Source organism: Nyctibius grandis, chromosome 10, assembly GCF_013368605.1.
Source record: "Nyctibius grandis isolate bNycGra1 chromosome 10, bNycGra1.pri, whole genome shotgun sequence".
NCBI lineage: Eukaryota > Metazoa > Chordata > Aves > Nyctibiiformes > Nyctibiidae > Nyctibius > Nyctibius grandis.
In genome coordinates, this window is record NC_090667.1 from 29,741,886 (window position 1) to 29,764,165 (window position 22,280).

The following is a 22,280-nucleotide window of genomic DNA, read 5'->3' on the forward strand; positions in this document are numbered from 1 at the left end:
CCAGCTTTGTCAATAAAACATTCCAGCAGCAGCACTCCCCCAGGGCTGCTCCGCAACGGCAGACCAAGAGGAATTTCCCCTTCCCAACAGGTGTGGCAACAGCTATACAGAAGTAGCCTCCAAAGCATTCCCAGACATATTTTATTAGAAGAGGAGGGGCAGATCACAAATTAGGAGAAAAAAAAAAATAGCTTCAAGTTCATCCTTCCTTCAGATCTCTTTCATGTTGACGCTTAAGAAAAAAGGCAAGGATTGCAGCCCAGAAACTCTTCACATAGGTGCAATTTTAAGGCACTTTGTTACTTCCAGGTCCGTATCAGGTTAGTCTTTGTCAAGCAATCTAAGCAGCCTTTTTTTAACCTTAAATTGCATCTGCTCAAACAGCCTCTGAGGCCAACTGTGGCAGCGGGAGGATTAAGGGAGATCAGGTCATCCCAGCACCGCGCTCCTGCACCAGCACGCAGGGAACCCAGCCATGAGAAAATGCCATCGCAGGGAACCTCTGCTCAGCAGGAAAGACAGCCTCTAGTTCAGCAAAGCTGTCCCTGGACCACAAAATTAGGGAAAACAGGGCCAGGAGGGACCTTAAAAAGCTCATCAAGACCATCTCCCTGCCCCAAGGCAGAATCAGCTACCTGCAGCTCATCACCTTGTAAGCATACAAGAAACTCATCAAGATTTAACTATCCAAATGCAATTCTCACATCAAAGGGACTCTTCTCTTTGTTGCTGGCTCCAAGAATAATTCTGCAGCGCTCAGTGAGCTACTGCAGCAGCGAGTCTCTGCTGACCCATAGCAATAGCTGCTGCTGGCGTTACAGGGGTGTTTGGGACTTAATAACCAAGCACCTCTTCACTTTTCATCTTCAAAGCACCTCACAACCATTAACTAATTAGCAACAGTAATTACGAGGCTGCTTTTCCATGTTTATTTACTTAGTCCTAAATACAAGCGTTAAGAAACTCTGGTCACTTTACTAGGCTGCTATGGCATTGCCACAAATGTTGAAAGTGATCCCACAAACCACTTCACCTTTAGGGTTTTAGGAGACCAAACAGCCTGAAGGAAGACTGCCTTCTTGAGGTGATGAAGTTTCCATCTTTGCTTTCATGATAAGGGTTTTGCTGTGCTGATGTCCTTAGTTTTGAATGCTTTTGCTTAGAAGCTGTGTTGAGGAGTGAACAGGCAAGAAGGTCCTCCCCTAACCTGACCTCTTCTCAAACAAGACACTAAAGGTGTCTTGACCAGAGCAAAGGGGACAAACAGGACACTCCAGGCACAGAGCTGCCACCATGGCTCTCCAGCTGTTGCAAACCTCAGAACAGGGTGGACCAGCCCTAATTATTATCACTTATCACCATAAAATAACAGTGGCAGGAGACCGGGGCCACTCTGAGGGAGGCTCTGCACCAAAGAAAACCCCAAAGAGCCATCAGGAGAACCCCTACCCTTTAAAGGGGCTAAAAATCAAAGTAGAAAAGAGAAGCAGGGAGGCAAAGGGACTGCCCTGAGGTCACGCAGTAGCTAAGTAGCAGAGCAAGGATTTGAAGCAAGGGATCCCAAAGCCCAGCTCAGTCTTATCTAACAGACTAATGCTATACAAGTGACAGTCTCTTGGACAATTCCCATTTCCTCTGAGCCTGGAATTATTTTCCATCATAATATGACATTATTTGCCATCTGGTTCCCCAATTGGCCATTGCTATAATGTAATCAGCCCTGGGCTGTCAAGGGAGATTGGACACAAATCCACATAGCGATACGTGTCACTCAGGAGCGCAGGACCGCGACTCTTCCCACCCAGGCAGTATTTGGATTTTATAACCATCTTTCTGCCCCCAAGGCTGGCAGATGGGGGTCTCTGTTTTAGCATCGCTTTAACAGCAAGGTCAAATTTTAAAAATAGATGAGGAAAATGGCTGTGAGAAGATTCATTTGTAATGCCTGCAATTGCGTGGGTAATTTAAGCAGAGACTTGAGCGAGCAGGCGGGGGGCCCTGGGAGCCAGGGCAGTGGGTGCTCTCACGGCCACGTGTTGAAGATGAAGATGGAAGGTTTTCCTACGTTTACCCCAAGTGGGAACAAGGTCACTAGCGTGAGGTTAAGTAGATGTATGTAATTCAGATAATGGAATCTTCTACATTTTGGATGTAAATAAGTTTAAACAGACTAGCGGGTGCAGCTCCAGGGAGGGGATGAAACTGGTATTTTTCAATTAGAGTTTGCACTGGGACCAATCATTTTAACCAGCCAGACAGATTCAGCCCCTTGTGTAGCTCTCCAAAAGACCACTGGCTTATCTAAACACGGCATTTGGTCCAGCAGATTCAGGTGGTGGCTTTTGTCGTACTGACAAACATCAGAATAATAAGAGGTTGTAGCAGATGTCCAAACCGGGTGGCAATTACTGTAGAGCAGGAACAGGTCACTACCTCAGCAGCTAGTAAAGACCAGCTCCTGCCTTCAGTACCCACAGGCAGAAATTAGCCCCCGATTCAGACAGGAGCTCAAGTCTTTTGCTGCACAGGCACAGACTTATGAATGTGATAAAAATCACAAGGCTCGGTCATGAATAGAGCAGTGAACCCTCATTAGACACAGCAACAACACTAGAATTTACTGTCAGAGATACAAGTTTGAAATCCTGATGAAAACGCAGATCAAGAGTGAAGATAGTCAGATGAGCATTAACTGTGCTAAGCAAATCTTTAGACTGCAAACTCAGATTAAAGCAGATTAAAAAAAATAAGCAACACAGGAACTGTCATGTTTAACTCTTTAGAGCCAGAACAAGAAATGAAAACTGATACGGTTTCTTCAAAGCACATGTAACCTCCAGAAGTTAAAGACTGACAGCAAAAACATTTCATAGAATCACAAAATGGTTTGGGTTGGAAGGGACCTCAAAGATCATCTAGTTCCAACCCCCCTGCCATGGGCAGGGACACCTTCCACTAGACCAGGTTGCTCAAAGCCTCATCCAACCTGGCCTTGAACACTGCCAGGGAGGGGGTAGCCACAGCTTCTCTGGGCAGAAGATTTCACGTGGAGATTTGAGAACTGAGATATTAACACGCCTCTTCCTTCAAACCAACTCCTTTAAAAATTTATATTAACCAAAGACACCCCCAAATACACACACACTATGATTGAATAGCCTCAAGACAGCCACAATATTGAATATAATTACCCATGATTACTGAAAGGTGATTAAAAAAAGCTGAGAGAAAGAAGGGTGCAATTAGACAGAGGGAAAGGAAGGACCCAAACATCTACAACAAGGTGTTCAAACCGAGGGAGGCAATTAGCTGGGTGTGGACACAGTACAAGTGAATAAAGCGATGCCAGTGCCCATGCCCTCACCCAGCACCGCCGTGACGTCCCACAAGGGATCCAGCATCCCCACGACGTGTCCTGGCAGCCAGGGGATGCAGTGCAGAAAGCTCAGCAGCTTCTCAGCGTTGGAGGCTTCTTTGGGAGCAGAGGCTGCACAAGGTGGCCTGAGCTCCTGGGACAGGCTGGGGAGGGGTTGTTGGCCAATGCCTGTGACACCACGCAGGCTGAGCAGTGCGGGAGGAACTAGGTCAGGCAAATTCAACAACTCGCTCAGTCGGTCATTACACCATGGAGGCAAACAATGGCAGAAACAAATAACTCTCCGACTTCAAAATGCCTGTCCTGATTACTGGCATTCACACCCACGGCTCAATCCTGGTGGTGTCACCTGCCGTTCACGCTGCCCTGCGATGTGCCAGATGCCCCATCCCGTAATCAGAAGCTCCAAACTTTGCCAAGCATCTCAACCGGGACCAATTTCCCAAACACAGAAACGCTGAGCTGAGAAAAAGCACAGCAAAGCGAGCATCTGCCTCCAGCACGTTGGGGAGGGCAAGGAAAGCACTAAACCAGCAGGAGATACAGAATACGAGCTGTTATAGGAGCAAATTAACAGCTGGTCCTTCTGACCCTCCTCAAACAGGCACTTCAGATTTGCACTTATGCTGCATCTACCCCGCAGGGAGCGCAGCCAGGATAGCTCAGGAGGCCTCATGGCATTTAGATGGTCCATGACATCTTTCATTTGACCCACTAAGCCTCACAGACCTTCCTGCCTGACATGAGAGACCAAACACAGTTCAGTGCCTGTGCAGCAGCCACATGGCTCTCTCCTAGCAGGACCTGCTGCTTCCCACCTCAGTGGCTTAGGCCAACCCAGCTGAAGAAAAAAGCTGGTCGTGCCTTGTGGTGAGCAAAGGTTCAGGTTTCTGTTACACCCTTTATTTTGCTGTCTCTGCCAGCCACTCTCATCCATCGCCCTTGCTTGCGTTTTGTGCTGCAGCCAACACTTAGATGAAACTCCAGGGACAGCAGCAGCTACTCTGAGACTTGTCTGCACAGTTCAGTGCCACAGGAGCACATTTAGTGCTGCTTTTTTTGCATTAATATAAAAGGAAAAGCAGAGAAAGGAGGAAGGACATAAAGACTTCCCTGTTTGCAAGCCAGGGTATATGACAAGTGTCATTAGACTTAACGTATAATCACAGCCTTTTGCTTTCTTACCGCAGCACCACGGTGAGATACCCAACACACACCAACAAAACTGGCTGAGTTGTCACAGCATCTTTACTCTGTGGCCAGGAGATCAAAGGTGCAAAACCCTCCATCGCAATTAACGCCTGTAGTTAGACCCAAGAGGTGGCGGCTGCATCAAGAGATGCATGGTATGAAACTTTGGCTGCAAACCAACTAAGCCTTCATCTGCAATGGGCCAGCCCAGCTGGGACACAACCTACACCTCCACCAACAAGAGCCTCAACAGGTCCCTGGGGAACCATCACCCTTTACAGCAGGCAGCCTTGGACCAACCTCAACCACTCTCGGCAGTCCTGCGAGGAGTCCCTTGACTATACCCACACTGTGGCCAAGTCCCTCCCCAAGCCACCAGCACAGCCCCACGTGAGGTCTCATGTCATGGAGTAATGAGTAGGGGTGCCACATGGAGATCTGCCAGTTTACATCAGCATAGGGGTCTTGCCTCCTCCTCCTCCTGTCACATTCTGTTCACAGGTATAACTATGCTTCATCCTTCTCATCTGCTGACACGCTGCTGGGGGGTTTGGGCCATGGAGGCAGCTGCCAGCACACATGGAAGATAACAGCCTTGGAGAAGGCCAACTGGCCCTGCTGATCCTCATCCTGGGCTTTACATGTGCCATCTTCGGGAGCAGAACAGCAAATAGAGGCAGGGGACAGAGCATATTTTAACAGCCTTGGCTAGGATCAGACTACGCTTGTTACAAGGCTGCATGAGAACACTCCCCTCTCCCTAGAGATGGGGGAGAATTAGGAAATATCTGTTATAAAACTTTCGAGAGCTCTCTGATATATGACCACTTTGCTCTCCACGAGCTGGAAGCCAGCCAGACTTCATGCTCACACCAGGGGTCTGTTTCAACAGCTCCTCTTGGTAAGCGCTGGTCTGCAGGCTGCCAAGTGCTCACAAGCATTGCTGTTCACGAAGCTGTCACACTTACAGGCTCCTCTGAAGACTTCCATCGCCTTTAACTTTTTTCTTTTTCTTTTTTTTTTTAAAGCAATCCTTGCAAGTCCTTGAAACAAATTGGAAATTAAATATATAACCCCCCCGACACCCAAATATAGAGAGGAAAAGGGGAACACAGCCAACTTGACCAAGATCTTCGTTTACAGAACATATTTTAAGGACTGGCAAAGAGTCAACCGTATGGCTGCAGAGCTATATGGAGGTTAGCTCTAATGCATAATGAACTTGACAGTGCTTTGCTAGCCAAGTAGGGTGTTATTTTTCCAAACTTGGCTGTTTTGAAAGAAGAAAATACTAATTTATCTTTCCAAATTTATCATCAACATGTGCGTGACCAGTTCTGACCCACCTCCTTAGAAGTATCCCAGCTATGGTCACGGACTGTGCAATAACACACTGAACATGTTACAAAGCTCCCCTACCCCTGTGCAAACACATCAGTGCCGAGATACCCATTTCACCTGAAAGCAAGTGCTAGGCTTTCACTATTTTAAATTCCAGCTGTACAGTAGATTTCAGAGATTGCTATAAATCTAAATCCAGCTTCTTGTAGTCAGTGACAGGAGAGAAAGCTTTTAAATTGAAGTTGTCACCACTGAAGGTTTTCAGGCAGCAGTTCTCAAAGCCTTGAAAAATAGAGGCATGGAGGAAAACAGAGCCCAGGCACACACAAAGCATCCTTCCAGCCACTGCATTCTCCCAAAACACACATAGAAAAATGAGTTTATACCTAAGTCATGGGGAGGCCCTTCTGTAAACCTGCAGATCTAAGTTTTACCAGCTCCCACCTCCGGCTCGGTGGCCCAAGCTGTTCCTGGCAGCAGATACGGCTTCTCCAAGCTCCAACCCAAAGAGCACGGATGCTGGAGAGCAGGAGCCAGGCATCTGGCTGGACCACACAGGACCGAGAGGGCCTGGGGACCACAGCATCAAAGCAGAGAAAAAAATGGGCAGCTTGACATGAAAGAAGGGTAGGGTGAGAGCACTGGCAGCATTTGTTATATGGGCTGGAGGCCAAGGTTTGTGCACGCACCAGTGGTGAGGAAGCACCGGGTGCTCTGATGAGTGGAACAGCAAACGCTGCCTTCGGTCTGTATGCGAGCAGACTTGGGGAGGGCAAGGCCAGCAAACGCTGAATGGGCTCCATTGGCAAATCCAGCAGAGGAATTTTATTCTCCAGGTGTGTAAAACAGCGGTACCTTACACTGTGCAGGGTCTCAGCCCTCTTGTGCTTTGGGCAAAGGGGTCACCCCCGGCTCCCTGGCTGCTCGTGGGGGCTGAGGGCAGGGCAGAGGGTGAGTTTTAATGCAGGTTTTAATTATTCAGAAGACATTTTGTAATATATTATATAGTTAATATATTTAATAACCTATATTATTTATTCTGAATTTTTCTTCAGCTGGGAACAAAACCTCCCTGGAGTCATCTGGGGCAAGACAGCCAACACGCTCTGCCCAGAAGCTCCAGCCCAGACCTAGAGATGACAGACTTCATTAGGGAGATACCATTCTGTTTGATTAGATACAGCCACGTAGGATTGCCCACAGATCTCGAAGAATAGCGCAGATACGTTTCTGATGCAGCCCCTGAACCTTGTCACCCACAGACAAACCCCTCCAGAGGAGGGACTGGCATGACGCTTCGCCAACGCACCCGCTGCATTCGCCCAAGTCTTTGGTTGGCTCTCGTGGTACGTCCTACATGGTGGCAAGAGCCCCGACATGCACCATCTCGCACACAGGGCAACCTCACCCGATCACCCCCTGCTCAGGAAAGCATCATTCTCCTTTAAAGCACACAAGCCATGGAAGCTCGGGTACCCACACACCGCTGTGCTGTCAACACACGCCAGCGCTCAGGAATGTCAAAAGGACACAAACACAAACTCCTTCAAGCATCTGGCCTCCGCACCACCCTTGGATTTGGGCTTTTCACACCCTGTGTCCCCTGGGGGGAACAAACTACCATGAAAACTTTGGAAACAGCTTTGCGAAAGCAAAAAACACAACTGGCTTTTAAGCAATCTTATCCACACGTCTTCTCACACCCCAGGTATGGCAGCATTTATCCTCTGAGCCACATTCCTGGCCCACGCAGAATAGAAGCTTCATGCAAAGATCCAGGTTAGGATATGGCCCCAGCAGGACATCCTCCAGCACACCCTGTGCATTGAGGGGCAGCCAGAGGACATGGGCTGGGGGTAGGTCGCTGCTTCTTGAGACACTGGGGTTCCTTCACTCCATGAATGCAGTAAGGAAAGGAGAGGAGGCGGGGGAAAAAAAAAAAGCTGTGCTGAGGCAGGTCTAACCTCCTGGAGCTGGATTAACGACTGAGAAATACCAGGGAACATTCCTCGCTGTCATCAGCAAGCATCAGCCACTTGCTTCACCAGAGCTGGGGATCTGCTCATATTCAGGAGCCGACACGGCGTGTCCTGCAGCCTGCACCTCCTTCCCCGCAGCACCACGGCAGCGTACACGCTGTGCGAGCGCACCCGAGGTGCCTTTGGGCATCCTCTTGTCCACGCCCCGTGGGCTTAAATAGGAGAATTGCTCCCATACGTGCTTCATGCGCTACTTGAAACCTAGAGACTGACCATAAGTTTACCAAGTAGGATAAAATATTTTTAAAAGACCTAATTTGAAGGTTAAAAGCGACTGGACTAAACGTATCTCTCTGCCCACAGAGATCCTTCTCTCAGGAGGAGGCGATGCTCCTCATCCCACTGCTGCCCACAGAAACTGGACATGACAGAAAACCCTCTCTGTTTCTGGCAGTTTTGCCTGCAGGAACAGGGAAGCGGGCGCTTTGGGTTGTTACCAATTAGCACACACACCTCACAAGCCATGGGGGGAAATACAAACCAGCCTTCACTCAAACCTCCCCCAGCTCTCGAAGCCCTGAGCCCCACTGGGTGATGCACAGTTGTCTTAGTGCAGCACCCCGTGCATCATCAGCACTTCATTTCAGTACTACGAAGTTATCCTGCTTGAATAATAATATTTATCCAGGCCAGAAGTGACTCCTGATTGGTTTGATGACATGCATGTCTGATCAGCGAGGGCAATTTTTTTATGCTTCTCCTTTGCTTTCCCTTGTGCTTTATGCATAAACACATACACTTGCACCCAAATGTTTTAATGTTGACTAGCACTTGTTTCAATAGCAGTGGAATTTTTCACATTCCGTCCCAAAAACAGACGCATTTTCCAATTCCAGAATCATTTGTGCTGTTTGTCTAGTTGAACTGCTCCAGTTTTCTCTGAAAGTATGACTATGAGTTGCCAAGACCCTTCATTTAAAATGGCAGGTATGTCAAATGGAGATTTGCTTTTTATTGATCTTAACCAGCGAGGCCCCAAGTTCTTCAAGCATCTTTAAAACTTTAACATTTTGTAAAAAGGCACCAGTTTCCTCCACTCACCCAGAAAGCAATTCCTGTACAAAGCACAGTCACAACTTTGCCATTAACCACTTTCATGTCAGGTTTCTGATCCTACCATAAAATAACAAGTACTGGACACTGAATAAGAATCCTCCAAGATATGAAGTATATTAAAGGTGAAAACTTGGGCTGGCTACACCAAGCTCCACCACCAGCTAACGATACAGGATTGTTTTCCAAGAAAAGGTTGTAAGAATTGAGCAACTCTCTTAGACTGATTGAACCATGGGTAAAAAAAAAAAAAAGACCAGATGCCCAAGTTTGACATTAACTGCAAAATCCCAGAAACATCAGGCATTGCTAAAGTTCATTGAACCGCAGCTGCTATTGCACCACTGGTTATTAGGACATTGCAAACGTGGCTGCCCTACCACCCTTTTTTCAGACCAAGATGCATCTGCAGCAGATCAACCTTAGTTTTTTATGATTTTGGCTACCATCTCATGAAGTAACTTTTAAAAATAAGTATTTTACCAATTTGAACATTTTAAGAAAACAGCGGAAGCTTCTTAACCAGAGAGTAAATACAGAAAGTGTTTTAATAACTAGCTTTAATTGCTACTTTATAGGATTTATTTCTTTACTACTACACTGAATTAAGGCAGGAAATCGGGGAACTACGAACCAGGTTCACAGCATAGGACCTTCCTCATGAGTCTTTTCTTCTTGAGACAAGTTTGACTCGAGATCAATAAAGAGATGCTTAAGCATTTGCTATGCAGTGTACAGGAGTACACACCTCAGAGACAGAGCCTACCTGTGAAGTTACAACCCAGATTTCAAACAACTTAAAAGCTTTTGAGTATTTAAGACTCATTCTAGTGCAGTGAGCACACAGCAGAGCTGCAAAAACAGGACCAGGAAACCATCATCATCCTTATCCATTTGCTGAAACATCAGCATTTAAGTGAGGGACGAGAGTAAGCACACCAAGACCTTAATACTTCAATAAGATCTAGAAATCAAACGCAGCTCCTAGCAAGTTTGCAGGACCGTATAGATGGTGGAAAAGCAATAAAAGGGAGATGCACAAGAAGCTCCGAAGAACACCAAGCCTTACCTGGTATACACAGGACTTGGCATTCAGAAAGAACAGCTCTACTGTAGTTTTGTCCTTGAGAAAGGAAATGCTTTCAATGTAGAACCTGAAAATGAGAAAAGAAAAAAAAAAGAACAGTTACTTTCTTGAATAGGTTTCATCTTCCTTTCAAATCATTTTATTTCCTCAATGTTTTGTTCTCTAGCAATAAAACAGCACAGAGGAACTATGAGCTACTGCACTTAATTTCCTGCCTGTTAGGAGGGAACAAGAAGAAAATCACAGGCCGAGAGAACACAGGGAACAACAACCTCCTTGTTCAATAGATCACAGAGATCGGGTGAGTTTTCATCTCATTTGAAAACCCTGTCAAATGCTGAAGGAGCAAAGCCCATCCCTCCTATGCAGATAAAGTCCCAGAAGTGGAAAAGGTGACTCCAAATGGCCTGTAGCAGGTCAGGAAGCCTGCCCAGAGCTTTGCTGGAGGAGAGGGGCTGGTGGCAGCCCCGCAGGACCGCCTTTGTCTGGGAGGAGAGAGCAGCCATGGGCTGAGAGCTGTTAACTTTGCTCCAAACAAAAAAAAAAAACCACACAAGGAATGCTTTGGGGTTGTCTCCATCCCATCAGGCACATCCATCTTAATGACAACAGGAGCCCCCAAACCAGGGGTTTATATGGAAGGGCTGCAACTGGCTCAGCCTTACAGGCACAGCTCCGCACAGTACTCACTGCCTTCCTCCACAGCCCATCCCCGCCTTCCTCCTCCCAGGGCCGTGGCTGCATCACAGAGGCACACACCAACACAAGCACTCCCATTACTGGTTACTCTGGCCCAGCTAAGGTTAGCAGATGGGTCCCAGTTTGTTATAGAGCCACACCAAACATCACGTATGCCACTGGCACTCTGCAAAATCACACACAACCAGTCTGTGTGCTTCTCTGACTCGCTCAGGGCATCAAACCAAACAGTGCTGAGATGTGTTACATGGTGCAGAGAAAACATCTATAATTTAAGGAGTGCAGAACTGCCAAGTCAGTTTAAAGAGAGACAAATTTGTGTGAATGTGGCCCTGTCAATCCTCCTTTAGCTGGATCTCAAAGCAGGATACCTGTGCTTCAGCTCCTTAAGGAGGATGAATGCATTGGCTCCAGACTCTTTCACCCAATGCTAGACAGAACGTACGCTTTTTTTTTCCCAGCCAAGCAAAGATTTGGACCACTACCACCACTGCCCCAGCAGTGCAGACCACAACAGGGCTTCTCAATGCCTTGCCTTTGATAGCAGGAGGGTTGGATGGCCAACATGGGACACTCAGCCCACTCAGGCCAACCCCTCCCACAGCCCCATGGTGCTGCTCCTAAGGCTCCTCACAGCCTCAAGCTCTGGCCACTGATCTCTTGGTGTAGACGATTTGCAAGACATTGGAAAAAGTCCACAGCAGCAGCACAGAGCACGTGGTAGGCAGCAGTAAAACTGGCACCTGCTGCACTTGTTAGGAACGTATGCAGTATTTATGCTGTGACTTGAGACAGGCAATACATTAAATAGTAATTGTTTTAATATTTCGCATTCCTACAGCATGTTCCATCGAATTAATTTTAAAGCACTCCCCAGAACACCTCTGCAGGTTGAGGAGATAATTGACCCATTTTGCAGGCATGCAGACTGTCCAAGGGGCAGACCCACGCCCAGCCGCCTGCCCCAGACATGTGAAAGGCTGTTTTACATTTCCATGACCTGCCTTTCAGCAAAAGCTCTAAGAGCCACAGCTATTTCCACCCTCTCTTGATTGCACTCAATATAATTTCTTTCCAACAGCTTTGCTAAACTTCACTTTAAATACACTCGAGTGTTTCTCTCCAGAAATGCAGAGCATCAGAGCACACAGACCTCACCCTTCATCCTTTCCCAACGAAGGGCTGCCAGACCAGCCCTTCACAGCACAGACCTTCCTCAGCCTGCTAAAGCCTTTCCCCTTTGGCTGCACCAAAAAGGTGATTTTCCTCAACTAATGACCCCATTTGCACTTGCAGTTTCTCTCAGCTAAGAGTCAGATGTGGCTCACATCCTCAGAAGCAGGATAGTACCCCTGGCTCTGAAGAGAGGCAGCTCCCAGTCACCGCTGGTACAGAGCAGGAGACTGTAGGGTCTATGGATTTAGGGAGAGGACACTGGGGAGGCATTGCCCCCCGCCCCAGCCACGTCTGCATGCTCTATTCCTTCCATGGTACAAGCTGTATGCTCTTATCACCACAGTACGGATGGGGAACACTGGATCACAGAGATACGTGTGTTCAGGGGATGACAGGCATGTTTGGGAACACCACAAAATGTATTTCTGATGCTGTCAGCATCCTCGAAACTAGAATGACGCTTTTATAAGTCCTAAATCTGCTTTGTAGACCCCTTCACCAGCTGCATGTACCGTATGAAAACTTATGTGACTGGATTAAGTTTATGCCAACTGAAGAAAAATACATGCCATGGAGCGAAGGCCTGGAGTCACTTATCCAAAAAGCTTTTGGTTTTGAAGTGGCTTTTCTGCTAGAAAATCTATTTTCTACAGACAGTTTCTATATTGCTTATTATTTCTGTACCCTCCCCCTCCTGCTCTGCTTCTCACTCCCTGCCCACCTCCTTGTCTCCTAATTGCTTGTTCTGGGTCTTACAACCTCAGAGTAGTCAGGCTTAAGATTAGCTTCTAGAAGTTGATCTTTCCAATCCCACTCCTCACACGTTAAACTCTTGCCCAGGTCTCTGCAGTCCACGTCCTGTGGAGGACCATCTTGCAACAGAGATGGCCAAAATGAACATCACGAGCCAACAGCATTTATCCCAACCAAGTGCTCAGGTCTATGATTGCCTTCACAGCTTGCTTGGGCAGTCATAGACTTTAGCCTCCCAGATCCTCAAACACACTGAAGAGCCCATCATCCCTTTTAAAATGAATGTTTTTTTCTTTCTGTTAGAAGCGGGGAAGGGAAGAGAAGCTCTGAACTCCCATCACAAATAAGCACGTATTCAGCAAAAACAAAGTGCCGCTTGTTTGAACCGTTCCCTCAATGACCAGGGTGCGGAGGACATGGCGAAGCGACGGTGCCAACCGACCCAGCTACACAAGAGGCTCTGCCTTGGAAATGCTTCAAAAAATTAAGCACACAAGGCATAAATTTACCGAGATATGAAAAGCAAATGAGGTCAGCCTGCTCTCATTTTGCTCATAGACTGTAAGGAAAACAATATTAAGAATATGATGCTTGGTCTTTTCTGTGAGAGCTCTGTCTTGTAGGACATGGGTTTTTTTCAGGCCCTTAACCAGCAGAGCTTGGCCAGCCAAAGCCCTGAAGTAATGCAATTACATTGGCCAAAATCATCACTTTGCCAGGGATTTTATTCTCTCCTGAGGACTGGCTTAAGCTGTGTGAGCAAAGAAGCCACCAACAATCCCTTTCAAGTACACACAACCCTTAAGTAAACTTAATAATAACAAAAAGTAAGTATGATTGTTTAAACAAACTGTATTAAAATTTAGCACTATTAAAGATGAGTTGGGCAAAGCAGATATTTAAAATATGGGGTTTTAAACAACAAAAGTAACAACGTCCTAGTAACAGTTTAAAAAGTAGCAAGTTCCAAACTACCTTATTCATAGTTAAATACAAAAGAAAGCAGCACTTATCCAGGACCTAATCTCCTTCTAAAAATAATACATCGCTTTGACATTAATTTCCTTTATCAAATCTGTAATCAGTTCTTTTAAACAAAAACCCCTGGTGATAAATAAGCCCAAGTGGTCACGTTTTCTTTGTGGAAACAATTACTCACCTAACAGCAAAGTACAAAGTTGCTGGGCCCCGTTTCTTGGGCAAGTCATGGTCCAGGACACGGTGATCCAGCTGCAGCCAGACGCTCTGACCTCTGCGGAAACAGGTTGGGGAGGCAGTTAAAAACTGGGATGGGAAATACAGAAACAGGGTCTTTTCAGTGCTCGTGTTAACTCCAAGTGTTATTTTAAAACGTGCAAGATTCAGCTCTGAGGCAGGCAAACATCTCAAATTATTTCATTTTTTCCTAACTTTCAGATTTTTATATAACTCACTGGATGGCGGAGAACATCTTTGCAGGTGTATTTTCACTGCAGCACAAAAGTCATAGCACCCAGAAAAACAAAATATTGTTGAAACAGCCTCCTTTGCTATAGATGGGGATGCTTCCATTGACTTCTCATGTCTAGTGGGGGGATCTGATCTGTAGCAGAGGCTGGACGTTTGCCTACAGCAGAAATGGGTCCGATCTCTCCTGCTGCACGGGGACCACACAGCTCTGCTGCCATATCCCCACTACTTCTGTTCTGCACCATCCCCAGTCCCAGAGTGACATAAAACCCCTTTCTGGAGCAAAGGGATTTACTGCAGGCACGCTCGTTTAATTTACACAGTTCTCTCTGCAGTGGCTGCCCTGATTGAAATTGGAAGGAAGCCAGAAAGAAAACAAAAATGCCCCCAAACCCCCATAACCTCCCTGAGGACCCTGGGGGAGCACAGCAGCCTGTGGCTGCCCCGGAAGGCAGGGCATGGGTGCCCTCCAGAGGCCACACACTCCCTCCAAGCACCCAGCCCAGCCCTGGACAACCAAGGCAGCCTCTGGAGCCCACCGGTGTTCCTGGGGAAGCCAACAGCTTTTAGGTATTCCCCTGGCAGCACTTTAAAGCTCACTGTGAGGCAGCGCCAGCAACCAGAAACCTCCAGAAGAATTTAATGGCAGCGCTTCTAGGGGGAAAAAGAAATAAGCCTAGTGCAAACAGCATCCTTGAGGGATTTACAGAAGAGCTGGAAGAAAGTATTTTCCAACACCTGAAAGGACAAGGACATGGCAAATATATTCTAGGGAGAGCCCAAGATGAGAGAGGCCAGTAAAAACAACACACTGCTGTTGTGAGGGCCCCAGAGCGAGCAGCTCCCACCAGCTCTGTACATACCAGCCCCTTCCCCAGGGCCAGTCCTGCACCTGCAGGTGGGACCTGCCTTGGCAGGGTGGCCCCAAACACAGCTCTGACGTGATTTGTAGGTGAAGGCTTCCATCCAGGACACCATAAAAAGCAGCAATATAGAGCAGCTGGGACTAGTATTATTCCCATTAGACAAGAGGCGGTTTATTTAGGGGCTGTATTAGTGCACAACTCCACCTCCCCACTGCCCTAAGCAGCTCTGCTCCAGCTTTTTTGGGGAGCTGAAGGTAACTCTTCTGGAGACACTGGCCCTTGGGAGCAGGGTCTTGCCTGCAGGTTTCGGTCCTGCACCCAGCAGCCATGGGGAAGCATTTCAATGCGATGCTGATAGATGAATCCGAACACCAGCCGAGATTTCAATTAACCCAGCCAACTCCAGGTTAATGCCATGGAAGGAGATCTCCCACGGTGCTCCAGAGGGTGCCTGTAGCATCTCACCCAGCCCAGCGGCAGCCAATGGGCAACGACTGCCTGAGCTGCCCCACTCTCATCAGCACCGAGGACAAACTGCACCCACCACCACCATGCACTTGCAATAATGCAGCTCCTGGGAAGGGAGGGTTGTGCATTTGGAGCATGTTCTGCTTTTGCAGCTCTTTTTGGTAGCCTGCAGAATAGTTTGGATACGTAAAAGTACCAGGGAAGCTAGAGGAAAGTTGTTTATGGGAAGGACTAACCTCATATTTCACTGCTGCTAGGGAAGTTTGAGTTTAAGAGACTCAAGAATACAGTTGAGATCAAAGTGCAAAGCAATAGGAGCAAATCATTTTGAAAATAAATGCAAAACCTTTTTGTTGTTACTAAAAGTGCAGACTAGGAAAGCTGAGGGTGTTCACGTGGGAAATTATTGCTGAATCAATTTTTTCACCTTGTGAGGTAAACATGAAAAATGCGTCAGAAAGGTATTTACAAGTAATTTCTGGTTAGTGCCCAGAATATATTTTCCAACTATTTTCTGTTTTGTGCCTTCCCCTTTCCTCAGCCAAGAAGCACAAGGTAGGAAAATCTTACTTCTTCAAAAGAAAGTCATTTTTCCATCACATTGAGCTGCCACGGTGTCAGGGATAGGCTTCACATTGCAATAATCACACAGCTGTTTAAAATAAATGAACATACTTACGTATCGTCTATAAACATTATCCCAAAATACTCCTTTTCTTTCAGGTTGAAGTGTGAGGCCACCAGATCCAGTAACTCACGAGACAAAAGTTTGGGCTATTGAAAGAATAAAAAGAATTTAATTAATTTCAGTCCACGCTTTTCATATATACCCAAAATTTCCTCTGCAAATACTGACATCTAAGTACACGTGGCCAAGTTAAAACTCTATTGTACAACTCAATACAGAAGTGGCTCCATCAGTCTCGGGGCAGTTGGATTCGGTGTCTCCGAGGAGCTGCACGGGACACGTGGAGCACGGAGAGGCAATTGTGTGCTTAACCCGTGACATCAAGCTGAAGTGCATGGACCCACCGCTGCTTTCCTCTTTCCGGTGGAGAAAGGCAGCAGCTCAGGCTTCCCTGCACTTACAGCAGGAGGAATTTTTCAATTAAGAAAATATTGTGTACTAGAGGATCTCGTGCTTTGGGTTCTGTCACAGGAATAAAACACATCCTAAAAATACAGGCTTTTCTGCCCTTCTAAATTACAAAAACACACCACTACAAGGGGGGGTGCGTTTACACTTTATGAAGTTTGGTGAAAGCAGATGAAAAAGTGAATGCAGAACTGATGGCAGATATGTTGCCCACAGTGCACCAATGCCCAAGGGAAACCCTCCTGCTAATTGAGGTGTGAGGAAGGGCAGGTATGCCTGTTTATTCCACTTCTGTGCATTGCTCTAGTAAGAATCGTAGAATCACAGACTGGTTTGGGTTGGAAGGGACCTTAAAGATCATCTAGTTCCAACCCCCTGCCATGGGCAGGGACACGTTCCGCTAGACCAGGTTGCTCCAAGCCTCATCCAACCTGGCCTTAAACACTGCCAGGGAGGGGGCAGCCACAGCTTCTCTGGGCAACCTGGGCCAGTGTCTCACCACCCTCACAGGAAAGAATTTCTTCCTAATATCTAATCTAAATCCCCTCTCTTTCAGTTTAAAACCGTTCCCCCTCATCCTGTCACTCCATGCCCTTGTAAAAAGCCCCTCTCCCGCTTTCCTGCGGCCCCTTCAGGTACTGGAAGGTGCTATAAAGTCTCCCCGGAGCCTTCTCTTCTCCAGGCTGAAAGAAATACAGCTTTTCTTCAAACATCACTTATGCATCAGCCCCCAATAGCACTGCTAAAGAAAATAAGCAGAGAAGTCTGGCCCTGGGCTAGTGGTGCCCAGAAGAGCGGGGTCTGTACCTGAACCAGCAGCTCCAGGTTCCTGTCATCGAGGAGGTGCACCTGGCAGTGCCGGCCCTCTGTCATCTGCAAAGACAGCAACACAGCCTGTGAGGAAGGGCAGGACCCGCGGCTTTCCTGGCTTGCACCAGCCCACGTGCGGCTCAGCAGCAAGGGCAGCGCGTAGCCAGCGTTTGATCTGCACCGATAAGGGGAACGAACTCCATACTGGAGCTGAGCGTCCTTCTCCAAGGACTCAGTCTGGGAAGCTGCCTCAGCACTCTCGGCTCCCATCAACTTCAAGCCGGAATTAAAGGTGCTTAGTGGCACTTGGGATCAGATAAAAGTGACATGAGTGCTGCGAGAATTTGAGGATGCACCAGCTTGGCTACCACCATAGCCACAGGCAGCAGCAATGGCCTTTTGCTCCGGTGAGAAGCAGAGATGACCCAGGACCCTTGAGATCCCCATCTCCCCAAGCCTCCCTGCAGACAGGTCAGCCTAAATTTGGTCCCTTGCCAGAGGACGTGGTCTCTAGTCTAGATGGAGACTCTACTGGTACATTAATGCTCTCCCTTGGATAACTTTTCACAAGCATTAGAAGTCACTGCCTCCACAGGGTTCTTACATAGGTGTTCGCACACATCAAGACAGGTGCTCAAAATGAATGATTAAGAACAGGATGAGCTTTGCAACCTCTAACATATCTGGACCACCCTGGTTCCTACTTCGTGTCACATTTATCTCTTGAAAACAATGTGTCTTTCTCTCTTTAAGAGGAGAGCAATTCAGAAATAGCTGCACATTATGCCCTTTTAATATCTGCCCTTTGAAATCTAATACATTTCCATGAAAGCTTTTACATTATTTAAAATCTGTTCTAATTCTGGACCTCTCGCCAGCTTTGGCGAGGACCGGCTTCGCATCGCTCTGGGCGAGAGCTGGTGAAGGGAACCTGGCTTTTATATTGATACTCCCAGCCTCAGAGTAACTCACTTTCCTGACAGCACAAGCTTCTCGCAGACCATAAATTCTGAGCTCTGAGCAGAGGCTGGGGGTGGTTTGCTTAGATAAGGGCTCCCGGAGGGATTAAATGGCAACACACAGAGGTTTCTGCTTTCACATCCCGCCGGCTCCGCAGGGATGGGGACAAGGACAGGGATGAGCTCTACTGCCACCAGCACCCCCTCACCACCTCCTGCCCCGGGATGCCACACATCCACACCTTATAAAGACATAAAAATAAATACAATTTATACACGATTGTCGTATAACCCAAGAGACCTCCCGCCTCCCCCAGCGCTGTCCCCGTTTTAATGCGTGGCTGCTTGCCGAGCCACAGCTTCTGCTGTCACCAGTCAGCCCCTTTCAGCCCTAAGAAGCCAAATTAACAAAGCTTTATTGTTTCAACTAATTGAGCTCATTTGGACCAAAACCCATGAGGGATCCCCCTCCCGAGGAGCTCTGCAGATGGGTCAGAGATGAGCATCTGCGGGCACCGCTCTGCCTAGCGCCCAGGGAAACGGGGCTACGGCATCTGTGGCACCAGCACTGGCAGCTTCTGGCACCAGCTAAACATGTATCATCACATCACCCACCCAAACAGCAGTACTGGTAAAAGGACCATTTGCAGAGCAAGTGTAGCTGGATGAAACCCCTTCCTTTTCACTTCTACTGCTGCGAATGTGAATTTGTAGAGAAGTGTCAGACGAAGAGTGACTTGTGCACGCAGGGGTGCAGAGCAGAGACTGCACCATCGCAGAGACAGCAGCGATGCTCCCCATGCAAACCACGGTACTGCACCCCCAGGAGGCATCAGCCAGAGCTGCACTAGCCCCAGGCCCATGCTCCCACCAGGGTACCACTTCCAGCCCTTCATCCTTCAGGCTTTGGAAGCAAAGCTGCAGCATCCCCATTCCAGCTTCCAGCACGCTCCCTGCCATTTATCCGCTCACCACACGTGCTGCCTGGAGCCCTGAAATCCATTACAATCTGATCACGGGTCCATTTGTTCCCGAGAGCTGAAGGTCTGCCATCGCACCGTCATAAATAAGTCGCATGTTGCCATCAATTAATCATTTCATCAGCGCACCCTTCAAGGTGGTGCATATTCCTGGCTCTGGCATACTGTTACCAATCTGCCCCTGTTGCGAAGTGTCTGACCCAACAGTGTTTTTAAATCATTCCCCATCTGTTGCTCTGAGATAGCACAAGGGTTGCCATTATTTAATTGCTAGCTGCTTTAGCTTTCACCTAGTGAAATCACATTAATCACTTCTGACTGTTTTAATTGCCTCAGTTGTCTATTGTTAAGTAAAAAAGGTTTCTATTATAGCAAACACATCCACAAAGCCTTGTGCTGAGAAAGGTTGCTGGGAAGATTAAAACATAAAAGAAATGCCAACCAATCTGTGCTTCTATTCAGCTATCTGAGGTAATTGCAAAGCACCTTAAAAGTAAAATAATTAAACTTCATGACACCCCTGAAGATGGGCAAGATACAATCAGCCCCGATTTTATCGATGAGAAAACGTAAGGACACATCTTAAAAGTCTGATTTACAGATATAGATACAGGTAACGTTTAGTACCTGAGTCTCCAGGAATCTCATCTCAGAAGAACTCACACAGCTTCTTCCTAGAGTACTGGAAAGCTCCATCAAGGATTTACAGAAGATGCCGGGTTGTTCAGTGACAGAGCACAGTGAGATGCCATTCCTGTGACAAACCTGCCAGCTCCCACACACATCTCCAGAGCTCTGCGTGGCAACGGGCTCCTGTCACCCCAGGAACGCTGTCGCATGATGGGACATAAGAGTGTCCAGTGCCATAAAGTGTCTGCTGCTGCCTGTAGCTCAAGGAAGAAGGGGGTGGTCTCTGGAGCCCTTTCTATTTGCTACTTGCACCCCTCTGCCCCCCCAGCCCACGCGCACACACCTGAGGGCTACATCCCTGCTAAGATGCCTTCTCCACCTGGGCTGAGAGGCACACCATGGATACTCACTGTGTGGCACCACAGCCCCATCAAGGAACAGAAAGCTGCCAGGGTGACTACCAGCTTTGCACTTGCAGGCTCCAATCCCTAAGCAAAGTGGTGTTAACCAGGACAGTCCAAACATCTGCCCTTATCCTCCTCTTGCAGACCCAAGGCTTCAGTAACCAGCACCCTGGTTTCCGCAGCTGTGCAAGAGCTCACTCCAAGTATCCCCACCCCATTCCTGATGGGGCAGAGAGCACTTCACTTGGCTTGCTCTGTACTCACAAACACAATCAGAAGCAAATCACTCCCAAATACTATCACAAAGCAACACAAGCCCATCCTGCGTCAGGAATGTCGCCCACCAGAGAGGTCATCTCCAGGAGACTCCTCTCTCCTCACGTGGAGCTGTGTGGACAGTTCTCCTACGTACAAGACAGTACTCACATTTTCCAAGCCTCATTCGTACAGGAGGCAGAACTGAAAGCTTCAGAGGCTATCGCAGCTGCAAACCACGGCACAAACTTTGGAGTATCAGTCACCTTCACGGGCCCCGTACTGTCCCAGCGCAGTGACACCGAGGTGTGCCATGACTGCGGTGCAGCAATGCTGCACACTCTGACACAGGTATCAATGGTCTGGTCCTCTCCTCTTGCCTGAAGAAGAGCCGGGGAGCTTCAAAAAGAGGACTTCACCACCACAGCATCATAGGACGTATACAGGATTTGGGCCATGGAAGAGTGCCACCAGCTCAGCACCGTAGACCCTGAGCTCCTGGAGCCAACGCAGCAAAGGACTCGTTTTTAACTCCCCCAATGACACCGATTGATTTATTTCCCCGCAGCCCACCCACTCGCAGGCCTGGTTCCTTTGGCTCTGGGAAGGGACCCGTGTTTGACTCCCCAGCTCTCGGGGTGCTGGGCTCGCCCTCATCAGAGACCCAACACCCGGGAGCCCTTTGCAAATACATTTTCATCTTTAATTCAGTACGCCTGGCTAATCTGAACGATGTAATTGATTTTCTATGTAGTTGGACCAATCCATCACGAGATGAGCACAGCTGTCTGGCTCAGTTAAGAGGTGGCGTGAGCAGTCTTGAGATATATATGTGCACATCTGTGTTTCCAGCTTATTCTCATTGATTTTGCATTGTCTGGGCAAATGAACAATTTTGTTCTATTTTTCCAACACACCCCCAAGTTGGTCTTTGTAGCAGTTATTTTTAAAAGCCTGCTAATATTTAAGCTATTACCCAGTAAATGAAGTAGCAGCATAAAATTCATTAAGTATCCCTGTATCTCATCTCATTCCCAACAGGAAATTAGCAGAGCAACGTAACACAGCCTCATTTTTGGCAAAGCCATACTGAGATACAGGGATGCTGGATTCTTATTTTTCCCACCCCGAAGTCACTCGTATGCTCTGTGCACAAGCAATAAAAACTCATGGAGAGGAATGAAAAGGAGGACAAACGCTGCCCAATGTAATATTTCTGGGATCACTGTATTTCTGCAGCCCTCCTAACTTACAGGCTTTCAGCAAGGAGCTGATTTACCCAGATCTTCAACGAAAAAGGAAGATAATGAAGGAAGAGGAATGCACAATTCTCAGAATCTCTGTGTGTGGAAAATAAAGCAGAGGGTGAAATTGTAATTCTATACAGCAGGTTAAAATGGTCAGAAAGGTTTCATGTAGCTGGAGAAGAAACCACATTTTTCCCTCCATCTTGCTTATGACACAAAAATTAAGACAAATTCTCCACCTAAAATCATGGAAACAGATTTTCCAAAACACCAGTCCTTCAAAAAGAAAAAAAAAAAAACAAGAAGGCAGAGAGAAAAAGCCTATTTCTTGGCTACTTAAGCCAATTCCCTGTGATATCCTGAGCCTGAATGTTTATTTAGGGGAGGGGGGGGAATATACA

At 47.5% G+C, this 22,280-nt stretch overlaps 1 protein-coding gene across 2 annotated transcripts in view; it reads right to left on the minus strand.

Annotated features, from left to right (window-relative positions):
- FRMD4B (FERM domain containing 4B) overlaps window positions 1-22,280 on the minus strand; it is a 133,056-nt gene that overhangs the window by 45,833 nt on the left and 64,943 nt on the right. For both annotated transcript variants that reach the window (XM_068408807.1, XM_068408806.1), the window contains exons 2-5: window positions 17,402-17,467; window positions 16,178-16,272; window positions 13,875-13,967; window positions 10,070-10,154 (exon numbers count right to left, since the gene is read on the minus strand). In XM_068408807.1, the coding sequence (XP_068264908.1) occupies window positions 10,070-10,154; window positions 13,875-13,967; window positions 16,178-16,272; window positions 17,402-17,467 (339 nt within the window). The remainder of the gene's footprint in view (window positions 1-10,069; window positions 10,155-13,874; window positions 13,968-16,177; window positions 16,273-17,401; window positions 17,468-22,280) is intronic.